General features: G+C 35.0%; 1 protein-coding gene across 1 annotated transcript in view; it reads right to left on the bottom strand.

Moving 5' to 3' along the window:
* Positions 1-18,811, bottom strand: part of LOC149564305 (Rhodanese/Cell cycle control phosphatase superfamily protein) — a 228,981-nt gene that overhangs the window by 128,509 nt on the left and 81,661 nt on the right. Inside the window, exon 2 of the mRNA XM_089827364.1 lies at positions 18,410-18,654. Within this exon, the coding sequence (XP_089683490.1) occupies positions 18,410-18,654 (245 nt within the window). The remainder of the gene's footprint in view (positions 1-18,409; positions 18,655-18,811) is intronic.

The raw sequence follows: 18,811 nt of genomic DNA, 5'->3' as shown, positions 1-18,811 counted from the left end.
CAGTTGACCAAATCAGTTCACCATCACAACCCTCATGTGTTGACAGTGGGATTTGAGGGTCTCAGTTGTATGGTTATAGACTTTCCAACAGCCTATGGTGTGTTTTGGCTCCGTTTGAGGGACTTCAATCTGTTGGTTCTGATGAGCTCAGTTGAATTATAGGAGTTGGGTGATGCTCTCCCTATCAGGTTCATTCATCATCTTTCATCATCAAGAGCACTTTGGTGTTGTCAGATTTTAATTCTGATGCTTCTTCAATTCTTTTCGCAAGACGGGTGAATTATTATTATTCATCTAAATACGTTGAGGTTGCTATTTTCGTTGGTGTTGTTGGTTGGTCACCTTAGTATCATAGCTCCTTGGAACCAGGACGAAAAGTTTTAAATCGTGGGAACAAGATATAGCAGCCTCGCGTGTCAAAATATTGAGTTATGGTGGAAAAGGTCTTTTTTGGAGCCAAAAGCAATTAATAAATTATATTAATGGCACTTTATTATATTTTAATGTTGTGTAGAGGAAGCTTCTTAAGTGGAGTTCTTTTGGAAAACTGGTGCCATTTGGAGATTATAAATGAGGACATTTGATGAGAAAAGCATCCAATTATTTGATTATCTTATCTTTCTTTGTTGTCTTTGTGACACTTCTGAAGTTCTGATTTTTGTGCCCTTAATGAAATATAAGAGTTTGGTATTTACAGCCGAAGTATTGTAGATTCAATTCTAAGATTGCTTAGCAACTTGTGATGAGGTATACGATTTGTTATTTCTCTTACTATATTAACTGTTGCTAAGGAGAAGTTTAATTTTTCTTGTTGTTGGAGGTTGTTCTGAAATTTGTGAAAGGATTCACTAGAATTGTTATATCAAATTGTGTGCTAGTTAATTAGGAGTTGGTTGAGCACCAATTTATATCTATTGTTGGGTGTTATTTTCTATCTGCACTTTGGGAGCAACATTTTCCAAATCTGCAATTGCATTTGTTTGTCAAAGAATTCTTTGTTGCTACTACTCTTCATTTCAGAGGGTTTCAAGGCATGTCTTACCTATAAGTTCATGGATTGTAACTTCTAATTTTTCTGGGTAAATACTCAATATCTAAGTTGATATTGAACTCTGGAATTTTTCAGCTATATATTCCCTATGTAATATCTAAATATTTGAGTTGAGATTATTATTGCAAAATCTTCTAGTTTGCTGCTATATTCTTGTACCAAAACTGCAAAACCTCAAGGAAAAAAAAAGAAATCAATTCTTTAGCACAGATTGTTTGAGTCAAAAGGGTTTATTTCAGTGGTATCAGAGCTTGTTTGCAAAGTGTTTGACAAAATGTCAAACAACTGAATTATAAAAGAATTTGGTGTTTGACAAAGTTATAACCGGTTGGGGCCATTACATCAACAAGATCACTTGGCCATTACTATGCTCAGTCGCTACTAACCTTTCTTCATCAACTTGCCTGGCAATAACTATCACTCAACTTGAACTGTTTTGTTCGGCTTCTACTTAAGTTCCTCAATCTTCTACTTCAGCTCCTTCATTGACCGACCAATACTGATACTCGGTCAATCTTATCCTTTTAACTTGTTCCAACTCTAAGCTTCATCCATCTTCTTCACTTCATGTATTGATTGAACAACACATTATCTTGTCAAGAACTGACTTATCAAGTGCCCATTGTATTTCCATGATACTTAACTTCTCATCACTCAACAACATCACTAGCTCACCTTGCTATCTCTCCTTTTCAAATTCTCTTCATCAATTAATAGATATGGCACTCTATACTATTAGTAAATGTCTCTCCACTACATTTGACACTCTGTCTTACCAATAGGTTTGACATCAATGACAACAGAACAATTGCTCCAATTGCAGTTTCCAACAATATCTAACTTGAAGCTTGAAATAGGTAAGTTTCATCCTTCTATTCCTTTGTTTCCTTTTTTTTTCAAATCTTGAAGCTTGAAATGTTTGTTTTTTTGTTTTCTTTTGTACTTTTTGTAATGTCCCCAATTTTTAATGTAATAATTTAATTTAATTAATTAATTAATTGGTCCCAAAATTTAAATAATATAATAAAAGGACTTTTAATTAGTTACTTTAATTAATTAATGAGGCCCAAGTTAATATTTGTATTTGTGGTTCCGATTGATTTAATATATATCGGACCTATTTTTATTTTCCGTTGGTAAGTGTTGCAGTCAGCTATCTTTGTACACCCTTGGAAAGGTTTCCCCGACGGGTATTTAAACACGGCTTGTAGGTAGTCGTAGATAAGCAATTTGGATTATTTTCTCTGTACTGCGAATTCCTGTTGGAGTTCTCTATTGTTTTCCATTTCGGAAGTGAATGACCTTCCCTATTTGGTTTATCCGGTTTCGATGGGATTTAACCCTCACCCTATTTCATCGCTTGTAACACTTCGCTCGGATTTGGCAAATCGGAGCATCATCTTTTGGCATATATTAATTGAACGATTATTCGTATTCAAATCTCTATTATTGTGTTTGGATTTCATCTAAATCTATTGTGTTTATTTATGAAAAATATTGCATTCACCGTTGTGGCTCAGATACCTAACCATGCGGCTTCTGGACATTCTCGTATTGCTTCCTCATTGCCCATTCGGCCTTCATTCTTACCATCCACCCACACCTCTGTACTTCCCTACCATCCTCCATCTATCCACCATACGGCTTACCGTACAACCATCTTGGCTCTAACACCATACACCATCCCCTCCATCTCCACCGTACGGCCCATCTTGTACGACTCACAGTAATACCGTACAGCCTCACAAGCTTGCATTCACTTGTCCCCCTCACCATACATCATCTATGCTCCATTACCAAGACCGTACAGTCATACTCCCATACCATACAACCCTTCATAACAATATCATATTGCCACCGTACAACAGGTTCTACCATCAACATGTAATGTCCCCGATTTTGGCAGGTCTACACAATTGATGGAGTTAGCTCATCATAGCGACCCTCGTGAGCTGACAGGGTGTTTTGGGGGTCTCAATTGGAGACTTGCTATTTTTAGTAAGTCTATTTTCGGTAGTTGTTATTTTTGGCAGTGCAGTGGGTGGCTTCAACAGTTGGTCATCACCTACAGTCAATAAAGTAATAAATTGCATGAGTTATTATTTAATTATTAATCATTGAATTGCATTATTATAATAATGTTTATATTATTATAATAATGACTTTAAGAGATATTTCTTAAAAGCAAGTTGGAAAGTTTCTAAGTGTGGAGTTTTAGGGAAACTTTGGCCAACGAAAGCTTATAAATAAGAGCTCATTTCATTGGGAAAAAACATGCTTGATTATATATTTGATTTTATGCCTCTGTGGCTTCTTCCTGGGTTCTTAACTGTATGCCCTTGCTGATGTATAAGGGTTGGAAATTCTAAGAATTGCACTTGCAATTTAGCTGCTGAGGTATAGCTAAGATTGCCTAACTTCTCTACTGTTCATCACTATATCTGAAAAGTGTTTTATTCGACTGTTGATATAGTGGTTTTGTCGTATTTCTCCTATTGTGTTCACTATTGCTAAAGAGACATACTTCCTAGAGATTAATCAATTGTTACTATTTGGCAACTGAGGTGTGTTCAATTCAGTGGTTTGTGATACCTGAAGTGTATTTTGGAAAACGTGTGGAGTTCTGAATTTGTTGATTGAATTATGACAAGCAAGGCCAAGTATACACCTAGGAGTCACGTGAGAAAAAGCTAGAGCATTTTAATTGACAGCCAACGTCAATTACCTTTGCTGACATTATTGTTGGGGCCGGAATTCATCCAATATAGCATTGGACATGGGGAATTTTGCTGGCATTAGGAATTGAGAGGTGGCTGTTGCTGAACGTTGGATGCCATATAGATGCGTTTGGACATTCTTTGCTGATTGGCATTTTCTGCATTCACAAACAGCAATCAGGTTCATTTTAGCATTGTAGATTTTGAATAAAAGTTTGTTCAAAGACATTTGATTCAATTAAAAAATCCAATGTAATATTGGAGTTGTCTTTCATGATCATAGAGTTCTTTGTTGTTAACTTATATTCTGAAATATAGTTTTAAAAAATAAAACAAAGGAAAAGAGGAATTTGTTCATTAAGTTTTGCAAAGGAAAACCAAGGGTTTCTACACAACACTAGCATACGGTCACCTCCATTAGCATCTCTGCTAAATAATCAAATTGATCACCAGCTTTAGACAATTTGTACGGCCATCAAGTCGGTCATCTATAGCCCTCTGCACTTGGGAACTTTACAGTGGTATCAAAGCTGGTGATTCTGCCAGCCTGTTGGGAGAATGGAGAGATTTGACTTGGATGACACTATTTCTCGATTTCCAGCCGATTGGAGAGCACATTTGTTAGTCGAATACTCCAAGAATACTTTTGCGTGCCAACTATTGGATGGACAAGTGCTGGATGACAAATACAAGGTGGTTGGCGATATCATTTACCACAAAGATAGAATCTATTTGGTACCCGAATCGAAGATGAAGGAATGCATTCTAAAGGAAGATACCGACACAAATATTGTCAAACCAACACCCAGTGATCATCTTGATGAAAATTTGGGTTCTATCAATGGCCCCCCAAATAAGAAGGTTCCATTAATGGTTGTTCAACTTCATAGAGATGCTATGGTCGATTCCTTGCCGGAGCAACCACAGTTGGTTGAATATGGAGTTTACCCTTCAGTGTTGCCTAAGTCGTGCATGACTGCAATTTTTCCATGTGATGTGCTTCCTCATAAAAATAATAGAATCTACATCTGTTGTGAAGTTCATGAGGAGATCGATGATTACATGAAGATTATGGATCTGGACATCAATGTGTGTAATGATTGGCGCCCTTAGGATCCTGATGGTTTTGGATATAACAATGTTTATATCAAAGTGGCGCAGCTGAGCCCGAATGACAGTCTACTCATCTCAATTGAATTTGTGATCCTAAAGAAGCGTGGAGTTTTCAGCAGATATAGCAATCTACATTCGCGCATGGTTTGGGATCCTGGAGTATGTGTATTGCTTGAGGACAAGCAATCTTTGGCCGGCGAGGATTTGTAATGTCCCCAATTTTTAATGTAATAATTTAATTTAATTAATTAATTAACTGGTCCCAGAATTTGAATAATATAATAAAAGGACCTTTAATTAATTACTTTAATTAATTAATATGGGGCCCAAGTTAATATTTGTATTCGTGGTTCCGATCGATTTAATATATCTCAGACGTATTTTTATTTTTCGACGAGTATTTAAGTACAGCTTATAGGTAGTTGTAGGTAGGCAATTTGGATTATTTTCTTTGTACTACGAATTCCTGTTGGAGTTCTCTGTTGTTCGCCATTTCAAAAGTGAAAGACCTTCCCATTTTGGTTTAAACAGTTTCAATGGTATTTAACCCTCACCCTATTTCGTCGCCTGTAACACTTCACTTAGATTTGGCAAATCGAGGCATCATCTTTTGGCATATATTAATTGAAGGATTATTCGTATTCAAGTCTATTATTGTGTCTGGATTTCATCTAAATCTATTGTGTTTATGTATGAACAAGATTGCATTCACCATTGTGGCTTAGATACCTAACCGTGCGACTTCCGGACATTCCCGTACTGCTTCCTCATTGCCCATACGGCCTTCATTCTTACCATCCATCCACACCTCCGTAGTTCCATCCTCCATCTGTCCACCGTAAGGCCATCTTGGCTCTCACACCGTACACCATCCCCTCCATCTCCACCGTACGACCCATCTTGTACAGCCCATCCTATACAACTCATTGTAATATCGTACAACCTCACAGGCTTGCATCCACTTGTCCCCCTCACCGTACATCATTTGTGCTCCATTACCAACATCGTACGATCATACTCCCACACCATACGACCCTTCATAATAGTATCACATTGCCACCATACAACAGGTGCTACCATCAACACTAGCGTCTAGTCACCTCCATTAGTATCTCTGGTAAATAATCAAATCGATCACCAACCCTAGACAATCTGTACGACAATCAAGCCGGTTGTCTCCAGCCCTCTGCACTTGGGGACTTTACATTTTTTTCAGATTAGGGTTGCATTCAATCTCAAAAAAAAGAGCAGCAATGAGGGTGGTAGTAGTAGTGAGGATGAAGTGTAAGTGGAAATAGACGTGCAAGTGTTAAGGCTAGTAGTGGATAGCAAGCCAAATTGTTTAAGTACCCTTCAACAATCATGAAAACTTATGGAAAGGGCCCTTGCAACAAGAAAAGTACTTTTCTCCAATTTGTTACACCTAAGGATCTGAAGTAAGAAGGTTCAAGAGGGAGTTTGGTGTGGCATTGCCATGTTTTCTTGATCAATTTGAGGCGGATACACAAGGTTATGGACTCATTTTTGGGAGATTGCATGCCATGAATATAAAGCTTGTCCAAAGCTAACAAAAGAAAGGAGGAAAGAGTGCCATAGATTGCACACAAAGGCTGAAATGGGTAAAGAACATTTGGTAATATCGGCACCTTGCTGCAACTGCACAATAATCTATGCCTACGTCACCCACTATTGGTAGTAATCATATTGGCACAAAAGGAAAGAGGAAGGTGGGCAGTGATGACAAGCAAGGGTCAATTGACGCTATGTACAATGTGCAAGAGGCTACAAAGTGTTCCATTCCCAAATTGTTTTTGGCTAATGACATCCCATTTCTTGTGGCCCATTATTCTTATTTCAAAGAAATGGTTAGAGATATAGCCACTACTGGTCTCTAATTCATACCCCTAGAGATCATAAAGCTACAAAATCACCTCTGAGACAAAGAGTATTCCAAGGTTAACGTGCTAATGGAGGATACCAGCGAACTTGGATAAGGACAAATTGCTTTATAGTCTATTGTGATGGATAGGTGGGCTGATCTTAGACATGGGTCAGGCATCAGTATTATTGTTGTATCCCCTGCTAGTTCTTATTTACCATTTGAGAGATGCAATAGAGGAGGTTGGGCCTGCTAGTGTTGTAAAGATGATCACCAATTCAGCACATGTGTGCAAATCAGTTGGTTTGATGGTGAAGGGTTTTTACAGGCATATCTTTTGGACCCCACATTGTGTTCATCCCTTGAACACATTGAAAGATAGAGCAAAGATAGGAGTGGAGCAAGTGGTGGCAAAAGTTAGATAACTTCAAATGTTCATTTGCAACCAGCACACCTCACTCTCGTTAGTTCTTTTCAAAGGGGGAGTTCTTCAAACCAGTTGAGACAAGGTATGCCACTTAATTTTATTAAATTATTTCAATATATGAAAACATAAGGAAATTAAAATTATGAAACTTCACACATTTGTACTCAAATTACATTGAGGCTTATATTTGTATTGAAAATATATTATAGATATGGAAATTACTTCATCTTTCAAATGTTCATTTGCAACCAGCAGACCTTGCTCTCATTAGGTTCTTTTCATTGGGGGAGTTCCTCAAACCAGTTGAGACAAGGTATGCCACTTAATTTTATTAAACTATTTCAATATATGGAAACATTGGGAAATTAAATTACAAAACTTCAAACATCTGTATTTGAAATACATTGCGCCTTATATTTGTATTGAATACATATTATAGGTATGGCAACTACTTCATCTTGTTGGAGAGGATGCTTGAAGTGCATGAGCCTCCAAAACTGATGGTAGTGAATTCAAAGTGGACTAAATGGTCTAATCCATGCTCTCCCCAAGGAAAAATAGTCAAACAAAATATCCTTGACGGAGATATTCAAAATTAAATATTAGAGTGCTGACTTTCGTACTAAATTTCTGATTTCAATTCTTTTGAACTTTTTGTTTGCATTTTGCAGATATGTTTTCTCTTTCATCTCACCCATTGTGGAAGTCATTAAATATGTCGAAACAGACTCTCCAAGTCTTGGAAAGATATATGAGACATTTCACAGTATACTTGGCAAGATAAAGCAAACAATTTTGGCTAAGGATCCTACACTGGGTTATATGAGCAGCATATTGGGTCCATTATGACACAGAGGTGGCAAACAATGAACACCCTTCTTCATATGGAAGCCTGTACTCTAAATCCCAAATGGTATGCGAAAATGGATGGAAGGGTGCCTCCATGAAATGATCCAACAATATTAGATAGGTATACACTAGCCATTGATAAGATGTATCCAAAGGAGCAAACTTACATGCTTCGCAAAATAACATGACTTTACAAATCTTTGTGGTCCAACATTGAGTAAACCCCAGGCGAGGTTGGATAGAGTTATATTAACTCCAAGAGACCCTATTGGATGGTGGACATGGCAGAGAAGGTATACACCACAATTGAAGGTGCTTGCCTCTAGCCCCTCTTTGCACAATTGCCAATTCCTCTACCATGGAGAGGAATTGCGCTACAAATGGTTTTATGATTTTATCCACTCCATCAAGAGGAATAGGCTTATCTCTAGATGGGTGGAGAAACTAGTGGTCATAAAGTGCCCCTTGAAGGACTAAAAATCTGCGGTGATATGTTGATCCTAAAAATATCATCTCAACTAATGAGGAAGTGTCAAGGGAATTGGTTGGGATTCCATTGGATTAGGTAGACCATGACATTGACAGTGAATCAGGGGACATTTATTTTGATGAGTGCTAGGAAATGCAAATTAGGAGCAGCAATCTACTCTATTCTTTTGTATTTTGATTTTCATATTGTGCTAGGACATGAAACTATATGGAAGAAACATAGCATTTGGCCTTTGTGTATGTTATTTTTTTAATATCACATGCATATTGACAATGAATTTTGAATTATGAATGCATAATGAGCAGAGTAAACTTTAAGAAACCCCCCTCCAGAAAAAAATATAAATTATTGGCGAATCTTTCATTATTTTGAAAAACCAAATTATTTTTATCGGCAAATCTCTCTATTTTTTTGTTTTAAATATTATTTACATTGGCGATTATTGTAAGAAATGATAATGTTGAGCAAGGAACGAGAAGCAATCCAAGTAAGTTAAGTGTGAAACAATATTACCATAAGATAAGCAAACTCCAAGAGCATACACCAAGATGGTTCACCAATGGAGACAAGGATTTATAAGGGGAAAGCAAAGAAAACCCCTTGTGAGTATTATGAATGAAGGCAAATGCCTAGAGAAGAGAGAGAGAGAGTGTTGGAGCAAAAGTAGCTCAATACAATAACATCAAGTGCTAAGAGTGTGTTGAAGAAAGAAGGAGGAGCATCTCTTATATAGAGATGAGAGAGGAGTTGCATTTGTAACTCCCATTTCTATGAATGCCACATTCATAATAGGTGTGTGCAAAGTGTCACAATCCTCTTAAGGAGGATAAACTAAATAAAGAAATAAACAAGAGTTGTCCTTACATGTGGAATAAAGGACAAACAATGACATGTCCTCCACATGTGTACAAGAGGACAAACTACATTTAGGGACCCTTGGAATATCCCAATTAATATATCCAAGGAAAGATTAACCTTTCTAACACCCCCTCTTAATCTTTACTTGGGGAGTTTACATCAACGGGTTGTAAACCCAAATTTTTACAATGGAACTGAAATCTCTCTTTAGAAAGTGGTTTGGTTAAAATATCAGCCACTTGATCTTCTCCTTTACAATAAAGAAGAATAATTTGGTTGTCTTCAACTTGTTCTCGAATGAAGTGATGTTGAAATGAATTTGTTGAGGTTTAGACATAAATCGAGAAACTAAACCAACACTATAAGCAATATCAGGTCTAGTAAGAGTTAAATAATTTAAACTTCCTACCAACTGTCTATACAAGGTTTCATCAACAAAAGGAGTATTCATATCATTCATTAATTTAGTTCCTAATTCACATGGAATTGAAACATGGTTAGAGTCATTCATCTTAAATTTTTCTAAAAGATCATAAGCATACTTGCTTTGAGAAACAAAGATACCTTTAGGAGTTTGAAAAATTTGCATACCTAAGAAATAATGTAAGATACCTAAATCTGTCATCTGAAATTTCTGTTTAAGTTGAAATTTGATATCAGAAATCAAAGTGTCTGAACTAGAAGTGAGTATTAGATCATCTACATAAACAATAACAATAATAATGTCATCGTTAGTATGTTTAATATACAAATTTGGATCATTCTGACTTCTAGCAAAACCTTGAGAAATAAAAAAAGAATTAATTTTAGAATACCATTCTCTAGGTGATTGTTTAAGACCATAAATAGATTTGTTCAATTTGCAAACCAGATTTTCACTACCTTTCTTAACAAATCCAGGAGGTTGAGCCATATAGATTTCTTCATGTAAATCACCATTTAAGAAGGCACTTTTAACATCCATTTGATGAATGGGCCAATTCAGGTTAGATGCTAAAGAAAGAACTAATTTGATAGTAGGCATTTTAGCAACAGGAGCAAAAGTTTCATTATAGTCTAATCCTTCAATTTGGGAAAAACCTCTAGCAACTAGTCTAGCCTTGAATTTACTAATTTCATTATTAGTATTCAATTTTGTTTTGTATAACCATTTACATGAAACTAGATTCTTGCCATGAGGTAATTTGACTAAGTCCCAAGTTTGATTAGCAAGTAAAGAATCATATTCCTCTTGCATGGCTTTCTGCCAATGAGGTTGAGAGTTAGCTTGATCAAAAGACTTAGGATCGTTAGAATTCATAATAGTAGTCATCAAAGCATAATTACAATAATTAATCCTTCTATGTTTAATTCCACCAGATCTAGAAATATAATCATCAGCTTCATTGATTAAGTTTTGAGCCCATTTAGGTTTACGTTTAGTTGTGATGGAATTATCACTAGAGGAAGAATCATTAGTAATAAAAGTATCATTAGTATCTACTTGAGTATCATGAGTTGTAGGAGCAGAAATAATCGGTGGTACTTGATTTGAAGGATTAAGAGAAAGAGTAGGGTTAAGAGAAGGAGGTTGGTCCTCCACCAGCACAATTTTAGTGCCACTGAATTCTTCATCATGTGTAGTAGAGCAATCATGAACTCCATTTTCTGCAATACAAACATCTCTAGCAACTTGAACTTTGTTAGTAGTGGAATCATAAACACGATAACCCTTCGTGTTTTCATCATACCCAACAAACATATAAGGAGATGACTTAGCATCTAATTTATGCCTTTTCTGTTTAGGCGTATGAACATAAGCAATAGAACCAAATATCCGTAAATGATGTAAATTAGGTTTCCTACCAGACCAAGCCTCTTCTGGAGTGATAGCCTTGAGAGCTTTGGTAGGAGTCCGATTAAGAATATAAGTTGCACAAAACATGGCTTCAACCCAAAATTTATAATGCAGATTCTTAGCATGCAACATGCTTCTAGCCATTTCAACAATGGTCCGATGCTTTCTTTCCGCCACACCATTTTGTTGTGGTGTATAAGGAATAGTAAGCTCGTGTTTAATTCCACATGATTTCAAATAAGAATGAAAAGCATTATTCACATATTCCTTCCCATTATCAGTTCTAAGAATTTTAAGTTTAAACCCAGATTGTCTTTCAACATATAACTGAAATTCAATAAATATATCAAGAACTTGATCCTTGCTATGCAAAAAATAGATCCAAGTTCGTCTAGAAAAATCATCAACAAAGGTAAGTGCATACCGAGAACCTTGGATGGAGTTATTCTCCATGGGGCCCAAAAGATCACTATGGACAAGATGCAACTTATGAGTTGCCCGCCATGATTTTCCACTTGGAAAGGGCTCCCTATGCATCTTACCACTCATACAACCTGTACAGGCAATCTTGGAAGGAATAATGTGAGGCAAGCCATCAACCATACTATACTTTTGCATGAAAGTAATATAATCGGAATTTAAATGGCCAAGTCTTTCATGCCATATATTGAAATCAATAGAAGTATGTAAAGAATATCGTGAACTAGCAAATTCATGGAATTTAAACAAATTGTCATTATCTATTTTAGCATGAGCAATCACTTTGAGAGTTTGAGGATCTATGATATAACATGTATCTTTGTAGAATTCAACTTTATAGTCCTGACATAACTGAGAAACAGAAAGCAGATTAGTTTTTAAGTCAGGTACATATAATACATTATGCAATTTACCATTAGGAATAGTAACATCACCTAATCCTTCAACTTTACAAGTCTGATTATTAGCTAACTGAATAGGAATGTTAGCAATATCAGGTTGTAAAGAATCAAAAATTTCTTTATGAGAAGTGACATGTTGTGATGCACCACTGTCAACAATCCATTCTAAAGGTCTACAAAGATTAAAGCTACAAGTAAAAGCATGACGAGGATTAAAACCAGTAGAGTTACCTTTTTTATGGTTTGAGTTTTGATGATTGTTACTATTATTCATAGGTTTTTTATCATTTTGCTTTTTAAAACAGTTATTGACAATATGACCAGCTTTGCCACAATAAGAACAATGAGGTTTGGAATTGGAATGATTCCTTTGATTATTAGTATTACGAGTATTATTAGGATGATTGGTATTATTATTATATTTGGCATGAAATTTATTGTTGGAATTATTTGAATTAGTATTATATTGTTTGTGATTATGATTATTATTATTGGAACGAAAATTATTAGTTGAATTTCTAGACACAAATGCATGTTCAGTTGATTTAAGGGTACCAAACTGAATTAGCTTAGCTTCTTCCTGTCTTAATAAAGTTTGAAAAATAACATAAGTTAACTGAGAAGTTAAAGTAGGAATAGCAAGCTGTGCATGAATATTAGTTATAAACTGTTGAAACTGTCTAGAAAGACATTTTTTAAGAATAAGATGAATTAAACGAATGTCCTCTAATTGAACACCTAAGGCCATAATTTGGCTTTTAAGAGAATCAAATTTTAAGAGAAATTCATCCATACTTTTAAAATCTGCATACCTGAGATCTTCAAGTTGATCTTGCAACTGTATTTTGCGGTATTCATCTCCACTGTCATACTTGGTTTTCAAGATGGACCATGCATCATGAGCTTTAGAACAGTGAGCAATTAACACATAAATCTGGAATAATGGAAATACCAATTAACCCTAAAGCTTCTTCATTTTTAGCTTTCCAAGTATCTTTCTCGTCTTGGGTAGCCGCTGATCTGGGTTCAAGAGAACGGTCAGTGGCTATTTCGAAGAGGTGTTTAAAACGAAAAATAAATGAGATATGAGTTTTCCAAGAATGATAATTAGAATAATTAAGTTTTATTTCTGGAATTAAGGTTGACATGATTAGAAGAAAAAAATTTCTCTCTTTTTTTTTTAAAAAAAAATTCCTTAATTTGAAAATCAATTGAGAAAAAAAAATTTGTTAATGAGAAAAAAAAATTTGTTTTTTTTTTTTTAATATATAAAATTAAGAATATATTTTTTTTTTAAAATTATGGATTTGAAAGAAAACAAAAATTAATAAAATTAAAATTTTTATTTGTTTAAAAAAAATGAATAAAAAAAATGTGATATAAAAAAAACGTTATAAAATTTTTGTTTTAATAAATAAAACAAGATTTTTTTTTAAAAAGTCAAAGGGCAGGCGGAGATATATTTAAGGAAAACGCAGTGCATGTGGAGCGGAGCGCAGGCGGCGGCTGCCGCGTGGCCAGAGGGCGGAGGAGGTTGGTCGGCCCTGGTCGGTGGAAAAGGGCGGGGTTTCAAATTTAAAAAAACGGATAGGGATGCTGGCGTGGCTACGCAGGCGGCGATTGCCGCGTGGCCTGGACGCAGGCCGCGCCGAAGGGTTTACCCCGAGTGTGAAGGGGGCGGCGGAAGCGGGAAAAAAACGATAAACAAACACCGACAGTTAATATGCAGGAATGGACGCAGGGTTTAGGCGGTGTTGAGAGCGAGTGGCGGTGATAATAGTGCGCAGCGGCGCTGAGTGCCCGCGGCGGCATGCGGCGGTGCTGACGGCTCGTGGCGGCACGCTGGTGTCACGGCGGTGCGCGGGTGGCACGCGGGTGGCGCGACCGCCCAAATAAATTTAAATGCGAGATTTTTTTTTTTTTTTTTTTTTTTTTTTTATTTTTTTTTTTTTAAATGCAATGATAATAGATTTATAAGAAATGATAATATATTTATAAGGATTAAATCCTATGAAAACATCTATGTTGTATGTTAGAAATTTTCAAGAGCATACAACAAATAGATATAGAATATATAAAAAATAATATATTGGAATGTTTTTTTTTGTTTTAAAGAGTAGGAAAATTTTTTAAATGGAGTAAGAAAATTAGAGACTTATTGAAAATTTTACTCATATAATACTTCTTGTTTTGGCGGCATGCCTTCCAAAACAAGAAAAAAAAAAATTGAAATTTAACAAGAAAACCCTTTGGCGGCAAGCCTTCCAAAGAGGGTTAGTAAAAAAAATATGAAACTTTACAAGAAAACCCTTTGGCGGCAAGCCTTCCAAAGAGGGTTAGTAAAAAAAATGTGAAACTTTACAAGAAAACCTGCATACACAAGATTTGTTAAAAAAGAGCTAAAATCACAACACAAACTTCTTCTCTCAATAACGTCTCCAAATAAGGTGTGCTCCAATGAATGGTAACTTTCAACACAAAACTTAAAACAAGGATTAGATAGCCAAGCTCTGATACCATGTAAGAAATGATAATGTTGAGCAAGGAACGAGAAGCAATCCAAGTAAGTTAAGTGTGAAACAATATTACCATAAGATAAGCAAACTCCAAGAGCATACACCAAGATGGTTCAACAATGGAGACAAGGATTTATAAGGGGAAAGCAAAGAAAACCCCTTGTGAGTATTATGAATGAAAGCAAATGCCTAGAGAAGAGAGAGAGAGAGTGTTGGAGCAAAAGTAGCTCAATACAATAACATCAAGTGCTAAGAGTGTGTTGAAGAAAGAAGGAGGAGCATCTCTTATATAGAGATGAGAGAGGACATGCATTTGTAACTCCCATTTCTATGAATGCCACATTCATAATAGGTGTGTGCAAAGTGTCACAATCCTCTTAAGGAGGATAAACTAAATAAAGAAATAAACAAGAGTTGTCCTTACATGTGGAATAAAGGACAAACAATGACATGTCCTCCACATGTGTACAAGAGGACAAACTACATTTAGGGACCCTTGGAATATCCCAATTAATATATCCAAGGAAAGATTAACCTTTCTAACAATTATTTTGGAATCATAATTTTTGAGTAGAAAATATTGGCGAATCTCAATAATAATAGGAAGTTCACTAATCGTCATGGAATATTACAAATCAAAATTGAACATGTTTTATCTCATGGAAATTATGAGGATAATTAGATTATATTTTAAATCCATAGTGAAAACTAAATATTGTAATATATCCCTAAAGTAACTAATAATTATGACAATTATTGGTAAATTAATTTTAATTTCCTCGATAATATATAATATTTAGGCGAATCAAATCTAATCATGTATCAAATATTGTGGCAAATCTTTTAGTTTAATTTTTTTAATAAAATAAATTATTGAGCAATTTTAAATATTTTAGAACTAGATTTAATAAAAATATGGCGATTTAGGTTGCATTAAATCTTAAATTATTAGCCAAATTACTATCAAAAAATTTCTAAAATTCACAAAATTACGAATATTCACCACTAAAAAATACCCTAGTAATGAGTATTGGAATGATGTATGTTAAGGTTCTATAATGTATAAATATCACGCTTTATGTATATTTTCATATGGGTATAATATATTTATGCAAATTTCCCTATATATTAAAATAATTTCTTGTATTTTAATATAGTCATCCTCTAGCCATCCCTAAATTGGAAAAAGAAATTGTCGTCCCAAAAACTTGTCCCCAAATCCCTTGTCATCCAAGTTGTGAGGTTTTCACACCATCACCCTATTGCAAATGGGGACCCTCACTTTTCGCTCATAGTTGCTATATTTTGGTAGTTGAGGTAACAATTTTGAGCTCCAAAGATTGAGGAGTGGTCAAGTAATTAAGTTGTTGGATTGTGAGTGAAGATAGGAGTGTCAAGATTAGGATTACACTGAGACATTTTGCAATGCTTTAAAATAAAATTCCTAAGTACATTAATATTTTGGCTTCTCAAATAATCCAAAATACATTATAAAGGCATATTTATGCATAAGGGCCTCAAAATCCTTATGAAATTTGATTTTCCATATTTGAAACATCAAAAATCTTTATTGAAAATCATTTTTTTCTTATAAAATGCGTAAAATATAGATGGAAATAGAATTTCCCCTCTTAAAATGCATTAAATCCAAATAGAAATAGAATGTCCACTCTTGAGGAGATATTTGCAATTATGAGGGTCGAATTCCCCCTCTGGATATGAAGAACAAGGAACAAAATAAAGAGTCTAGATGCAAATTTATTTTCCCCTTAGAAATTTTAAGGGATTTACCTTGTCCAGATGGATATGGACTTTCCTCTTTGTCCAAATGGATATGGACTTCCCTCTTTGTCTAGATGGATTCTAAAACTTGGAAACATTCAGAAACCCATCATCTAGCTGTCTCATAAAATTAGTGTTTGGATTTTGATAATTTGTTTGATTTTCATTCTCATGTGAACTCTCACTTTAAATTATTTAACACAAATGTTAAATGTTAAGGTTCTATAATGTATATAATGTTTTACCCATGTTTTCATAAAAATATTTAAAATTTTCCTATATATTTGAAGTTTTTCCTATTTTTTATATAGTTGTCCTCACTATCGCCCCCTACTCAAGGGAAAATAATTCTTGAAAACCTATTTCCCAAAATTCCCCCGTCCTGGAAACTTGGGGTAACATAGGAGATTTCAATTTCATTTACTTGCAAATATTGAATGTTTTATTGTAAAATATAAGTTAGGAGGATTATTTGGCAAGCTACCAGCATATACCATTTTCTAAATACCATTCTTAAGAAATATCCTGTCGCACATTTCTTTGTTTTGGGAGGCTGTGTTGGTTTCATATAACCTTAATGTTGGGTTGAAGAAAAGAATTGGCGGGGATTATACTACCTGCACTCCCATAAAGTAAAAACGAAGACAAATAAGAGCCACAGCATAGAGAAAAAGGAGCTATATCAGTACCATTGTCCGCAGTGGTGAATTTTATGAAGACTTTTGCTTGCTGGGCTGACCCATAGGAAATTTCAGCTCTTTAGGTATCAATCCACTTCTCTCCAAAAGAGGTACAAGATGTTTGCAGTGTGACATGGCCATAAACTTTATGGATGCTGCATTAACAAGAGACATTCGAGGAAAAGTGGAAGCGCCATAGTTTTAAAGGGAACTATATTAAGGGAAAAGAGGGAGTTAGAGTCAGAAGTTACTTCATTGAGCACTAACTGTGGTATGAGGACCTTCAGTAACTAGTGTTGATTTATAAGGGGGATGAGGACAGATTCTCTCTCTATATATGTGTGTGTATACACACGCGCGCGCGTGCACACACACATATATAGAGAAAGAGAGATGTTTGTTAAAATTTCATTACAGCAGTGTAGAGTGCAGTTATGATAGAGAGTTCTGAATAAAATAAATTGTAATTGTGATTCTATCAGATGATAAAAAAATAATAATAAATAAAATACTTGTTTAGTTTATTATTAGATATTCAATCATGCAACAACCTGCAGAAAAAAAGTACACAGTTGGACAGAAGAAAACTCTAGTATCTACAACACAGCAAAGTATAGAAACTTTAGTTGGACACTCTACAGAAGGATTTGGAAATGCCATCAAATTTGTCAAGTTATGCTTTCTACCAGATTATATCTAGCATAAGGAATGGACCCTCAAAGGATATAATCAAACATGCTAGGATCCAACACAAAAACAGCTAAATTTAGTAGTTCCAAAATTGCAGAGGCAGCCAAGCAATGAGCCTTGAGACAAAAAATATGCCTCCACAGGTCAGGAATTAATAGATTTCACGTCTGTAAAATGCATTTCTACTAATATTTCTAAGTGTTTTAATCTATCCATCCAAGTCTTAGAAATATCATCTACAGTTACATAACCAAACATGAAATTGCTTGCTCACAATTAAAGTTTTGAGATCTCGACAGATCAGCATTTTGATCTGTGTTGTAACTCGGGATTTATATCCTCTATTGCTTCTAAATGCAGTTGAAATCCAGATAAACATACAAGATTGTTTGCTCAAAGATTGATTCTTCTTCACCGTTTACAAGGCAGTTGTAGTTCATACAATGCTAAATTCTTTAGAAGTAGGATAAGATGCTAATTGACCTCTTATAACTAATAAAAGAATCATCAAGTCTTGAAGCATGAGTATGCACAATCTATATCTTTTTATTCTTTCCAGAGAGAACATCAAATGCTTCTCATTGATGACAGATTATTTAAATGAAAATTGCTCTAATGAACCACATATACTAAACATACCAAGGTCACTGTCATTGTTTTCTATAAAGAGAGGAGCATGATAACATGATTTGATGTGGGCGCGATCATATTGTGTCTTGTCACGAATATCCAAAATGGTATAACCCTGTTCTGTAACAAATTTTTTAGCTTCATCTGGATTTACAAACTTCACTTCAGCTCTGATATCCAAAGTTCTGTTCAAACGTGAGAAACTATACACCTCTGATATTTTCTTTTTTTTTGACAAGTTCCTACGAGAAAACCTGCAATGATATCATACGGTTAACTTTACTTAATAAATTGGTAAAATAGCAAACACCACAAAAAACTATTTATTATATATTACTGCGTATTAGAATGCTATATACAACGAAATTACTGGAATCAGCTTCTGTTAGACTGTAATTTATGAGTTGACAC

The sequence above is a fragment of the Cupressus sempervirens genome, chromosome 4 (genome assembly GCF_028749045.1).
Source record: "Cupressus sempervirens isolate cs-2001-9-10 chromosome 4, ASM2874904v1, whole genome shotgun sequence".
In the NCBI taxonomy this organism is placed as follows: Eukaryota; Viridiplantae; Streptophyta; class Pinopsida; order Cupressales; family Cupressaceae; genus Cupressus; species Cupressus sempervirens.
This window is presented reverse-complemented; position numbering and strand designations above follow the sequence as displayed.